The 14,271-nt window shown below is 36.2% G+C and overlaps 1 protein-coding gene across 1 annotated transcript; it reads right to left on the bottom strand.

Annotated features, from left to right (window-relative positions):
- Positions 1–2,050: 2,050 nt before the first annotated feature.
- On the bottom strand, positions 2,051–3,023 carry LOC131395549 (olfactory receptor 5AN6-like). The gene has a single exon (XM_058527410.1). It carries the CDS (start codon positions 3,021–3,023, stop codon positions 2,079–2,081), a length of 945 nt encoding a protein of 314 aa, XP_058383393.1. The 3' UTR covers positions 2,051–2,078.
- Positions 3,024–14,271: the final 11,248 nt, after the last annotated feature.

The raw sequence follows: 14,271 nt of genomic DNA, 5'->3' as shown, positions 1-14,271 counted from the left end.
CATTTTGAATGATAACCTTGCTGGGTAGAGTATTCTTGGCTGTAAGTTTTTTCCTTTTAGCACTTTAAATATATTGTGCCACTCTCTTCTAGCCTGTAAGGTTTCTACTGAAAAGTCAGCTGATCGCCTTATGGGGTGTCCTTTGTATGTAACTTGACTTTCTCTTGCGGCTTTTAGTATTCTCTCTTTATCTTTAATTCTGGACATTTTGATTATGATCTGTCTTGGTGTGGGCCTCTTTGGGTTTATTTTATTTGGGGTTCTCTGTGCTTCCTGTACCTGGATGTCTGCTTCCCTTATGTTAGGGAAGTTTTCATCTATCATTTCTTGAAATAGATTCTCTGCCCCTTTGTCTCGCTCTTCTCCTTCTGGGACACCTATAACACGGATGTTAGTGCGCTTGATGCTGTCCCAGATGTCTATAGAAGTCCATTATATATCCTAGATACTAATCTTTTATCAGTCATATTTGTGTTAGTATCTTCTCCAGTTGGGACTGGATCCCTGAGAAATTCCTAGAAGTCTCTTAATATTGTCTGTATTGTTCTTCTTGGTTTGGAAACGTGAACTAAATGACAAGTTATCTGTTTTCCACACACCAAATATTCAAAAGAAGACATATAGTGCTCACTAGTTATAACAATCCCAAAATCCTACTAGGCAGATCTTATGAGGAATCTTTACATTGAGAATATGACCTATTCCATGATTATTGACTATTTTCATTCTCCCTCATCCATTATTTTCTGTGATACTTAGTTCCACCTTCTGTAAAGTCCTTACCTTGACATTTATCCTCCCTGGCCATATTTAAAAAGGAAATTGAAGAATGTCTCGTCCTTCGGGGTGTGATCAGTGGTCTCAGTCTGCTTCCTGGCCATTGAAGATTGATGGTCAAAGGACTCTTTTAACTCTCAAATAGTCAAATTTCTGTTAGTCCAGATTAATAGTTGACTTCAGGTAAGCCCTACAGATCAACAGCCACATTTACAACTCTTTTTTAGATCTCTCTTTCTCTTTCTCCACGTATATACATGTAAAATATCTTAGGCCCATTAGGCTTCTCTGTGAGAGTCACACCCTAACTCCCTAAATTTCTTTTACATAATCCATTTTGTCAAATTAAAAGATTTACTGAGCATGAACTTCAGTCATTGACAGTTTATAACAACAGGGTGTGATGACGCATCCTTGATTTGGTCCTTGATGCAAGGCTGAGTTTTATTGGCCTTTTTTTCTCAGAGTCCTTCTAATTTTTATCTTTACTGGTTGGAGGTGAAAATCAGTTTTCTCTTCTAACTCTGCAAATCCCCAAATATCTTGACTCTTTCTATATTCTCTTTACTTCTTGTTTGCCTCTGACCAGTTGTCTTGTACATTTGTCTCATTTTTCAGAACTTTGTTAAATGCTTCTAACAGCAACCAACTCATGCTACAAGCATTCTATTTTCCCACATAATCTCCCTTCCAAGTTGTCAAAAGTTTCAGTTGTACCAAATGTTTTATTGTGCCAAACATAAATTGCTCTCCTTCCAGTTGGCAATAACAGATTCCTTGACACCTATTGCCTGATCCTAAAGAAACTTACAATTGTTAATTTTTTGTTTTTTTTTTAAACAGCACACAACTACCTGTATAAATTTCTATAACAGTTATGATAGCCTGAGTATGCTACAGCAGCAAATAATCCAAAATTTATTTATTTCTTGCTAACATTATATATACATCTTGGGTCAGCTGGATGCTCCTCTCCTGCATCATCATCTTATACCATATGAGTCAACCACTAATGGGGGCATTGGGAAAGGAGAATGTGAAAAATCACATAAACAGAAAGCCTTTGCCTGGAAGTGAGCTATATCACATCTGCTCACATTTTATTTGCCTGAAAAAGTCATATGGCCAAACCCGAGTTCAAAGAGATAAAGAATTACAGTCCTCTCTCAGGGAGGAGAGTGGAAGCAGATAGTTATGAAAAGCTACACAATATATTACATGGCTTATAAGAGCTATTATTGCCATTTTTCACACACTGTTTTGTAGCTTTTGTGTCCTGGGCCCTAAAAAACAGCCCATAATCAATAATTCCAGGAGAATGTTCTCTTCTTCCACCTGTTTAGGGCATCTTTTATTTCTTTATTCCTTAGGCTGTAAATCAATGGATTTAGCATGGGGATTATAACAGTGTATACAACAGAGGCCAACTTATTTTGGCTCAAAGAATCATCAGAGCTAGGGCACAAATAGACAAAGGTGCCTGAGCCATAGTAGAGAGTCACTGCTGTCAGGTGAGAAGCACAGGTGTTGAAAGCCTTGGACCTGCCTTCAGCTGAAGTGATCTTCAGAATGGTGGCAACAATATAACCATAGGATATCATGATAACCAGGACAGATGTGAACCCAAAGATCACTGTGAGCACGGACATCATGATTTGAAAGAAAAAGGTGTCAGAACAGGATAGGATCAACAGTTGGGTCAGGTCACAGAAGAAATGGTTGATGACATTTGGCCCACAGAAATGGAGCTGAAGTAAAGCACACAGTTGGATCAATGAGCCAAAGAATCCGGTTATACAAGATCCTGCCACCATCTGCATACAGAGGGTGGGGGACATGTTGGTTGTGTAGAGCAGAGGATTACAAATGGCAGCATATCGATCATAAGCCATGGCTGCCAAGAGACAGCACTCAGTCAGACCCAAGCTAGAGAAATAGAAGTATTGCATGGCACATCCTGTAAAGGAGATTAATTTCTGCTTCCTGAAGAAATCTGACAGCATCTTGGGAGCTGTGGAAGAAGCATAACAAATATCTAAGAAGGCAAGTTTAGTGATGAAGAAATACATGGGTGTGTGCAGGTAAGAGTCCATCTTGATCAGGGTGATGAGACCCAGGTTCCAAGACACTGTCAAGAAGTAGATGTTTAGGAATATTAAAAAGAGGACAACGGTGAGCTTTGGAAATTCAGAGAATCTCAAGAGAAGAAATCTGGTAACTGTAGCATTGTTTCTTCCTTCAGCCATTGCCAAGGTGCTTCTGAGATCTAAAGGGAAGTAACAAAAAAATCTCTTCTTATTCCAGTATTCTCAGACTATTAAAATTAAATAGACAATGTTACCCTTCTATCAGCTCTCTAGCTTAAATAATTGCCCTGTAAACAATATAATGAGAAAAAAGAAACTGCCTATGTACATATTTATTTCTTCATTTTTTTTAGGAATCTTTTAATCAAAGTATAACCTATATAAAGAAAAGATAATCCATACAAATTAGATCCTCATCTACATTTAAAAAAAATGCATCTGGAAACAACTACTCCATTGATGATTAATGAATTGGGGGTAGTGGAGCCAATAAAACCTATGCAAACATTTTAAAATAAAAGAGAAACTAAACATTATGTTGAGATCATACATGGAGAACTAGCTACCTAAATTAACAGCTAAAAATTCTGAATAAAATATTTTATAAATCTGTTCAAATGCATCAATTAGTTGGTTTAAAAAAAAGATAAGGTACGTACTATTCTTGTAGTAGAATGGTGCCATTCGAATTGTGGTCCATGGTACTATAAGGAAAGGTAAGTATATGAAAATGAGAACCTAGTGAAGTAGCAGAACAGTGAACGTGGTTTGGTATTGAAGACATTTGTAAACTAACATGTCTTAGCATAGTTATTTTTTAGTTTCACAGGACTTGGGGATCTGGAATAAGGACTCAATCAAGGTTGAGAGTATAACAGGAGATTCTCATATAAAGCTGGGGCCCCAAAGCATAGACCATTAATACGAAAGTGAAGGCTCAAATAACCATTGTCCCAAAGAAATGCAAAGAAACTTGTATATATAAAAATTGGCATTGAGTAGGGAGGATGACGCCATTTTGATCTCCAGGGAATTTGTAACTATTAGACATTTAACATTACGTGACATGCCTAGAGCAGTCCATTTTCACACTACTTGAAATACCTAATAAACCTCAAATGAAAATTTAGTTTAAAGAGATACTGGGTTGATAATACTCTTGGCTATTGCAATTCAATACTGCCAGTCCATAAATTGCTTGTTACAAGTCAGGCATGAGACAAGGATCTTGTGGCACATTATAAATCAATTCACAGCTTCATTCAAGAAAATATTGCTATAAAATAAATGATAGCTGAAATAAACAGTGTGCTTAGTGCTGTAGCTGATTTACATTCTGGGGCAATCTCCTTATATTTTTGTCATTTGCAGACTGGCACCAGTCCATGGACCACAATTTGAATGACACTGTTCTAGATACCTGGCAGAAGAAGAATAATATCTTCTCTGGAGAAACCCACCTTCATTCCAAGCTTCAAAGTATTTTCATAGATGGAATTCCCAGAAAATGAACAGCTCACAGTCAAAGATCAATAAGCACATAAGGACTACAGCACTGAGAGCTAGCAGAAAAACAATTAGCAGAAGTGTACCAAAAATACTTCAGATAATTGAACTTATTGGACTCAGAGTAAAAAATAAGTAGGTTGCACAAATTTTAAGAAATATGAACACCTTTAAATATCAGAAAAGAGTAAGTAGGCTTGCAGATGGCTAGTGAGAATGCACAGAAAGCCATCTGATTCTGTGAGCCTGGGAGAAACTTCACAAATCTGAGCATTCAACACTGCTCTGGGGAAGAAAATGGGAGGCTGTCAGTACCTAGTATGGCTTTGAATGATGAAAAGAAGGCATATAGTCTTAAGAATTACCTTTCAAGAAGGAAAAAGAAGTGTGGAGAAGGAGTATGCATGGGAAAAGTCTGAGAAAACCTCAGAATCCCTAACAAGGGTGATGAAGGTATTTCTCTCCCAAAGCCAGTTAGTAAAGACTCCAGGAGATGATTGCCTCTTCAAATGTGGAGACAGCAATACAAGTTCTCAAGGAACACAAAAAATCATGGAAACACGACACCATCAAAGGAACACAATGATTTTCTAGTAACTGATCCCAAAGAAATGGTGATCTGTGATCTACATGATAAGAATTTAAAATAGTTGTTAAAGGAAGTTCAGTGAGCTACAAGAAAATACAGAAAGACAATTCAATGAAATCAGGAAAATATAGGAACAAAATGAGAAGTTTAATGGAGAGACAGATCATAAAAAGAACCAAAAAAATTCTGAAGCTGAAGAATATGATGAATGAAATTTAAAAATGCCGTAGGGACTATCAACATCAGACCAGACCAAGTAGGACAAATCATCTGTGAAGTAGAAGATAAGTCCTTTGAAATTATCCAGTCAGAGGAGAACAAAGAAGACAGAATGAAAAAGAGTGAAGAAAGCTTACATGAAATATGAGATACCATTAAGAGAAACTAACTGTGCATTATTGGACTCTGAGGAGAAGAGAGGGAGGAAGGAGCTGAAAGCTTATTTAAAGAAATAATGGCTGAGAAATTCCCAAATCTGGGGAGAGATTTGGACAACCAAGTTCGTGAAGCTTCTGGATTCCCCCCAAATTTAAACCCAAGCAAACTTCTCCAAGACATATTATATTAAAACACATTATATTATATTTTATTGTCTAATCAAAGACAAAGAAAGAAAATTAAAAGTGGCAATTGAAAAAAAAATCCTCACATACAAGGGAATTCTCATAAGGCTTTCAGCAGACTTCTCAGCAGAACCCTGCAGGCCAGAAGAGACTGAGATGATGTATTCAAGGTGATAAAAGAAAAAAATGCCAGCCAAGAATACTTTACCAGCAGAGCTGCCCTTCAGAACTGAAAGACAAATAAAAACTTACCAAAACAAACAAAAGCTGAGAGAGTACATCACAAAGTAGACCTGGCCTACAGGAAATGCTGAAAGGAGTTCTTCAAGCTAAAATAAAAAGCAGTAATTAGTAACATAAAAACAAATGAAAATATAATACACATTGGTAAAGGTAAGTATATAGCCAAAATCAGAATACTCTAATACCATAATATGGTGGTATGTTAATCACTTAATGCTAGTATAAAGGTTAAAGGAAAGTATTCAAAAATAATTATAGCTATGATAATTTGATAATAAATACACAATATAAAAAGAGGTAGACTGTGACATCAAAACCATAAGATGTGCGGGAGGGGGTAGAGAGATAGAGTTTTTCTACATGACCAAAGTTGTTGTTAGCATAAAATAGACTGTTACAACAATAATAGGTTTTATGTAAGCCACATGGTAACCACAAAGCAAAAGTCTACACTACATATACAAAAGATAAAGAGAACAGAATGAAAGTATAACACAGTGAAAAATCATCAATTCACAAAGGAAACAGAAAGAGAGGAAGAAAAGAGCAAGGAAACCACAAAACAGTCAGAAAACAATTAATAATATGACATTAGTAAGTCCTTACATATCAATAATTACTTTAAATGCAAGTGGATTAAATTCTCCAATAAAAAAGCATGGAGTAGCTGAATGGATTAAAAAACAAAACCCAACTATATTCTCCCTGCACTACAGCTTTAAAGACACACAAAAACTCAAAATGAATGGATGGAAAAATATATTTCATACAAATAGAAATGAAAAGAGAGCAGAGGTAGCTATACTTATATCAGGCAAAATAGATTTTAAGGCAAAAACTGTAACAAGAGACAATGAAGGTCATTATATAACGATAAGGGGTTACTTCTTCAAGAGAATATAACAATTATAAATACATAGGCACCCACCATTGGAGAACCTAAATATGTTAAGCAAATACTAACATAACCGAAGGGAGAAATAGACAATAATAGTAGGGGACTTCAATACCCTACTTTCAATAATGTATAGATCATTCAGACAGAAAATTTGTAAGGAAACATTGCATTTGAACTATACTTGAGACCAAATGGACCTCACAGCTATATACAGATCTTTCCATCCAACAGCAAGAGAGCACACATCCTTTTCAAGGGCACAGGGAACATTCTCCAGGGTAGATCATACATGAAGCCACAAATCAAGTCATAACACATTTAAGAGGATTGAAATCATATAAAGCTTATTTCCAACTACAGTGATATAAAATTAGCAATCAAGAGCAGGAGGAAAACTGGAAAACTCATAAATATGTGGAAATTAAGCAACACACTCCTGAACAACCAATGGGCCAAAGAAGAAATCAAAGGGAAATAAAAAAACAATCTTGAAACCAATGAAAATGAAAACACAACATACCAAAACTTATGGGATGCAGCAAAAGCAGTTGTAAGAGGGACGTTTATAGTGATAAATGCCTATATTAAGAAAAAAGAGTGGGCCGGCCCCGTGGCTTAGTGGTGAAGTGTGCGCGCTCCGCTACTGGCAGCCTGGGTTCAGATCCCGGGCGCGCACCGACTCACCGCTTGTCCGGCCATGCTGAGGCGGCGTCCCACATACAGCAACTAGAAGGATGTGCACCTATGACATACAACTATCTACTGGGGCTTTGGGGAAAAAAAAAGAGGAGGATTAGCAATATATGTTAGCTCAGAGCCTGTCTTCCTCAGCAAAAAGAGGAGCATTAGCACAGATGTTAGCTCAGGGCTGATCTTCCTCACAAACAAAAAGAAAAAAGAAAGATTTGAAATAAGCAATCTAACTCTACACCTCAAGGAACTAGTAAAAGAGGATCAAACTAAGCTCTAAGTTAGCAGAAGGAATGAAATAACAAATATCAGAGGAGAAATAAATGAAATGGTGACCAGAAAAACAATAGAAAATATCAACAAAATCAAGAGCTGGTTTTATGAAAAGATAAAATTCGCAAATCTTTATCGAGATTAACTCAGAAAAATAGAAGACTGAAATAAATAAAGTCAGAAATGAAAGAGGAGATATTACAATTGGTAACATAGAAATGCAAAGAATAATAAGGGACTACTATGAAAAATTATATGCCAAAAAATTGGTAAATCTAGGAAAAAATAGACAAATTCCTAGGAACATACAAAATTCCAAGAGTGAATCATGAAGAAACAGAAAACCTGAACAGATTGTTATGGCTAAGGATATTGAAGTGGTAATAAAAAAAATAAACTTCCAACAAAATAAAGACCAGGATCAGATAACTTCATGGGTGAATTTTACCAAACATTTAAAGGTTTAATACGATTCTTCTCAAACTGTTCCAAAAAATACAAGAGAGTACACACCTGAACTCATTTTATGACCAGTATTAACCCTAAATCAAAGCCAGATAAGGGCACTACAAGAAAAGAGAACTACAGGCTAAAAGCCCTGATGAATATAGATGCAAAAATTCTCAACAAAATACTAGCAAACTGAATTCAACAGCACATTAAAATAGTCATACACCAAGATCCAGTGGAAGTAATCCTCTGAAGATTTGAAGAATTAACACCAATCCTCAAACTCTCCAAAAAGTTGAAGAGGGAGAAGCAAGTTAAAACTCATTTTATAAGGCCGGTGCTGATACCAAAGCCAGATAAGGACACGACAAGAAAACAAAACTACAGGTCAATATTCCTGATGAATATAGATTTAAAAGTCCTCAACAAAATACTAACAAACAGAATTCAGCAACACATGAAAAGGATCACACACCATGATCAAATAGGATTCATCTCTGGATGCAGGAATTATTCAACACACACAAATCAATAAATGCGATACATCACATTAAAAGAAGAAAAGATAAAAATCATACAATCACCTCAATAGATGTAGAAAAACCATTTGACAATACACAACATCATTTTATGACAAAAACTCTTGACAAATTGGTTATAGAAGAAACATGTCTCAACACAATACAGGCCATATATGACAAGACCACAGCTAACATCATACTCAATGGTAAAAGGTTGAAAGGTTTTCCTCTAAGATCAACAACAAGACAAGGGTGCCTACTCTCATCATTCCTCTTCATCATAGCACCAGAAGTCTTAGCCAAAGCAAGAAAATAAATAAAAGGCATCCAAATCAGAAAGAAAGAAGTAAAGTTGTCTCTCTTTGCAGATAACATGATCTTATGTATAGAAAACCCTGAAGACTCCATCAAAAAACTCTTAGAACTAATTGACAAACTTAGTAAAGTTGTAGGATACAAAATCAAAATACATAAATTGGCTATTTTTCTATACACTAACAATAAACTATCTGAAAAGGAAATAAGGAAAACAATCCCATTCACAATAGCATGAAAACCTATAAAATATTTAGGAATAAATTTAACCAAGGATGTAAAAGATTTGTACACTAAAAACTGTGAATTTGATGAAAGAAACCATATATCTGATAAGGTGTTAATATCCAAAATATATAAGGAACTCATACAATTCAATAGAAAATAAATAAATAATCCAATTAAAAATGGGCAGATAACCTGAACAGACATTTTTACAAAGAAGGCATACAGATGGCCGACAGATAAATGAAAAGACGTTCAACATCATCAATCATCAGGGAAATGCAAATCGAAACCACAATGAGATATTAACTCACATGTGTTAGAATGGCTACTATCAAAAAGACAAAAGATAACAAGTATTGGCAAGGACGTGCACTGTTGGTGGGAATGTAAGTTAAAACAGCCACTACGGAAAAGCAGTATGGAGGTTCATCAAAAGATTGAAAATAGAACTACCATACGATCCAACAATCCCACTGCTATATATCCATGGAAAGGCATCACTATATTGAAGAGAAATCTGCATTGCTATGTTCATTGTAGCATCACTCACAATGGCCAAGATGTATAAACAACCCAATTGCCCATTGACAGATGAATGGATAGAGAAAATGTGGTATAATATTCTATTACATATGTATACATACACACACACAAATATGTACAATGGAACATTATTCAGCCATAAAAAGAAGGAAATTCTGTCATTTTTGACAATTTGCATGGACCTTGAAGGCATTATGCTAACTAAAATAAGTAAGATGGAGAAAGACAAATTCCGATATGATGTCACTTATATGTGGAATCTAAAAAAGCCAAACTCCTGAAAACAGATAGTAGAATGGTGGTTACCAGGGCAGGGGGGTGTGGAAAATGGAGAGATGCTGGTCAAAGGATACATACTTCCAGTTGTAAGGTGAATAAGTTCTGGGGATGTGATGTACCACGTGGTGATTTTAGTTAATACTGTATTATATATTGAAAGTGCTGAGAGAGTAGATCTTAAATGTTCTCACCACAAAAGCAACGGTGATTATGTGGAAGAAGGATAGAGCGATATGGAGAGTAGGTCAAGCAGTGAGAGAAACCCTTGATAAGGCCTCATCTGGTCATCCAACTGGTCTTTGCTGTTTGTTTTTCTATACTCAGTATAAGACAGAAAAAGAAAGCTTATCTGCACCAATTTCTCTTCAGTTATCCTGCTATTTTATCATTTCAGTAATTACTAGAAGTAGAAGCTCATTTACTCTTTACAGTCAGAGTCCTCTTCTTGTGAGATGTTCAGCTCTTATAACCTATTTTCTGACCACAGAAGTTTGGGACCCAGAAGGAGGTTTTAAGGCTCAGAAAGGCGAAGATCTTTTGGCCTTAGCTTGTGTTTTCATTGGCAACTCACCAGAAATTCTTGCGAGCTTCTGAACTTGCTGGTTCTGGCCTATTTCATATGCCAATAACTAAGCCCAAAGTTGTTTCCCAGATATAATTTTCAAACCTGATCTATTTCTTTGCCTCCTCATACCATGCCCCTATTTCTCAAAGCAATGGTGGCTGCCTTGACTATCTGAAAGAGTAAGTGGGAAAGTCAAATCCTTAAGCTGATCTTTGACTTAGGGCTGAGTCATTTTGTTCAACTGAGAATTCTTACTAAGATTTGATTAATCGATATTTTTTTAAAATCTAATCTATGGTTATTTGGAGGCCAGAAGAAGTCAGTTTTTTCAAACACTATGCCCTTGATACTTTATTCTCTTTGATTTCTTCTTCAAATACTCCTTATTGTCTTTTATGTCTGCTTGAAAGCCAGACAATATTTGCATGAACTCATTTCTTTCATGCTAGAGGCATCCTGTAGTAGTCAACAAGCTCTGTTACTCTGACTTTTTTCAAACACTTCACTTAGCTCTTTGGGCTCAGTGAGCATGTGTTCTGACTTCCAAGCAATCACAGGTGATAATTTTACCACAGATTTTCCCATAACATAATATGGCTCTCCAGCCTTCAGTCTTGGATTGTCCATTGCTCAAGGACCAGCCAGTGCCATATACTTGAAATTTTTTTAAACGTTAGCACTCCACTACAAGGTAAGTATATCTGCATAGTTAGTGCAAGCTAATCATTTTGTTCTACATTTTTTACCTTGATATGGTTTTAGAAAATAATTAACATGTAAAAAATATCATTCATAAAGATCCACAATAAAGAGAACATCCATATATCAACCATCTCTTTTAAAAATATACTATTATTTCATCTTTGAAATTCCTTGATTTCATTCCTTTTAATCTCCCACCACAAAGGCAACCACATAACATCACACCAGCCCAAGCAACCTACCTTATAGCAGAGGAAGTGCACCAGTGAGCCCACGACTATGGAATCCACTTAATGTTCTCACATACCACATTATCCAGAAGATGCTCAGCTGATAGAGTGATGGAATGAGCTGTTGAAGGGATAACTGAAATGCCAAGTCTAAGATGATATCATGCAAGGATGGGTATCCTCCAGAATGCCGTCATATATGCACTAAATCAACAACCATTCTATAGTTCCTTATCCTACACAGGTAGACTACATGGGTCTGGGAATCAAGCCTACTTACCATCACTCCCACTTGGGTAACCCATTTGGGGATTTTGTTTTTCCAATCTCTATATTTCTGGGTTCTGTGGGTTTAGAAGTCCAGATTCGTTGAGGAGGAATAGTTCCTCTAGGAACACAGCAAGAATCTGAGTAACCTTGAAACAACATCTTCTGCTCATTCACATTTGGATCATCTTGCCAAGACAAAGCAAGCAAGGAAAGGAGCCATCATCAAGGCCCAGGTAACTGACCTGCTATTATATGATAAGGGCAAGAAATACGTTTTATACCTGAGTGATACACTGGGGAATCTCTTGGTACTCCCTTGCCCAAATTTCACAATAAATGGACAAGTGCAGCAGCCACGGGCTGAGAAATGCGTGGTGACCAGGGGCTCAGAATCCTCAGAGATGAGAATCTGGGTCAACTCAACATGTAAACCACCTAACCCAGCGGGAGCTAAGATTCAGAGGAATCTAGAATGGACAATAAAGGAACAAATAACGAGTATCAGTTACAGACTCAATATCTGATACAGTGTTGAGACTATAGTTTATCCCAGTAACCTTCTCGTAATTTTCTCCAGGAAAAGAGGTCAACCAGAATTTGGGGGAACTGTTCCCAAAAGTTATACAAGCAAGTACATCTGAGTGTAAAAGTGATAGACTGTAGTGTATACTGTGGTGTGCTGTCCAGTGTCCGTCTTCGGGACTAAGGCATTCATCCTGCCATCTGGACAGATTTTCATAGCTGATAACTCTCAGCTGAGTGCCTCTCCAGGAATTCTCTAAGATTTCCCTCAAAGTCAAGCCCCATCTCAAGGCAGGATGCCTCGAGGCTCCAGATCTGAAGAGTTTCCACAAGATCAACTGAGGTCTTTGCATCACAATTGAACTCCTCCTTTTGCCCAGTCCTGCTTTCATGTCCTTTCAAGTATTGGTCCTGAAAGCATTCCCCAGTAAACTTCTTATAGACAAATCAGCCTCACAGCTTGTTTCCCAAGGATCTCAACCTAAGACAATCATTTTAAAAGCAGGAAAGTTGAAGATACACTTAACAGCACAGTAATTCCTTATGACTCCATAATTCCAGTCCTGGATCTATATCCTAAAGAAATTGATACACATATGCACTGGACACATATGTGGATTTGCCTATAACAACATTATATTAGCCTCAAATTGGAAACAACCCAAATACCCATCAATGTGGACTGGATAAGAAAATTGTGATCTAATTGTACACTGTAATGCTATATCAAAATGAAAATAAACTACAGTTGCACAATTACATGGAAGAAATTTACAAATATAATATTAAGTAAAAGAAGCAAGACACAAAATAACACCTCAATAGGATTCCAAAAATCAAAGGCTTGGGAACAGGCAAAACTAAACTATATTTTTTAGTGATGTATACATGAATAGTAAAATTATAATGTAAAGCAATGAAATTGTTATATCTAGGGGGGGACAGGGGCTTTTCTGATTCCCAGACATACTAATGGCTTCTGGGATGATGATGATGCTGTATTTCTTGGTGTTAGTTGTGGTTACGCAAGTGTTCTTTCTATACCATTACAGTGTACCTTTATGCTGCATGTAATTTTTGCACGTGTGATAATTTTACAATAAAAAGCAAAAATGAGAAAAAATTTGAATAAATGATTTAAGTAACTTAATTTCCTCATTGTATAAAGAATTATTTTTAAACTGAAAAATCCCAACAGAATGGAGGCAAGTAACCCAATTAATTCCAAAATGAAACCATATTCACTTCTGTTACTTTCTATGAACACCGCCTATAGTCCACATACTCCAGAGGAGAGGGCATGAGTTTCTTCTAGGAATCAACAGCTTCTGTCAGAGCCTAAGAGTAAAGTGAACCCTTCCAACCTAAACAAATGTAACAATGTTGGATTTACTTATTGCTGGAAAATAATATCACATTCCTAGTACTAAGTGGAAATTTTCAGATGTCATTTTGTCCATCTTCTCAACTTTAAATAGACTTAAATTAGCACCGTCCAATATTTTTCTGGAAAAATATACATATTAGACATGTCTGAGATCAAATAACATCTGATTTGATGTTGATCTAATGTTGATTTCTTTAATTAAGAAATAATGTAAGGGGTCAGAGACATCAAGGCTCAACATCAATTATTAGGGAGTCACTTCCTACATCAAGAATCATAACATTCATCAATTGCTAGTGCCTACAAAAAATGTCAATAGAAAGCCATTATCAGTATTTCAAAAGCTGATAAAAATGTGTACATTTTAAAATTACACCACACAGAGATTTTAAATCACCAAATTTCTTTGCTTTGTATGAGAATAGTAGCAATTTAGTGTGATTTCTCTACAGTCATGCACCACTTAGCAACGTTTCAAAGATAGACTGCATATGCGAGATGGTCCCATAAGATTAGTATCATATAGCCTAGGTGTGTAGGCTATACCATGGGTTTGTGTAAGTACACTCTATGATGTTCACACAATGACGAAATTGCCTAACAATGCATTTCTCAGAAAGTATTCTTGTCATT

This window comes from Diceros bicornis, chromosome 31 (genome assembly GCF_020826845.1).
Source record: "Diceros bicornis minor isolate mBicDic1 chromosome 31, mDicBic1.mat.cur, whole genome shotgun sequence".
Classification (NCBI taxonomy): domain Eukaryota; kingdom Metazoa; phylum Chordata; class Mammalia; order Perissodactyla; family Rhinocerotidae; genus Diceros; species Diceros bicornis.
The sequence above is the reverse complement of the archived record's forward strand: the minus strand, read 5'-3'. Positions and strand labels throughout refer to the sequence as shown.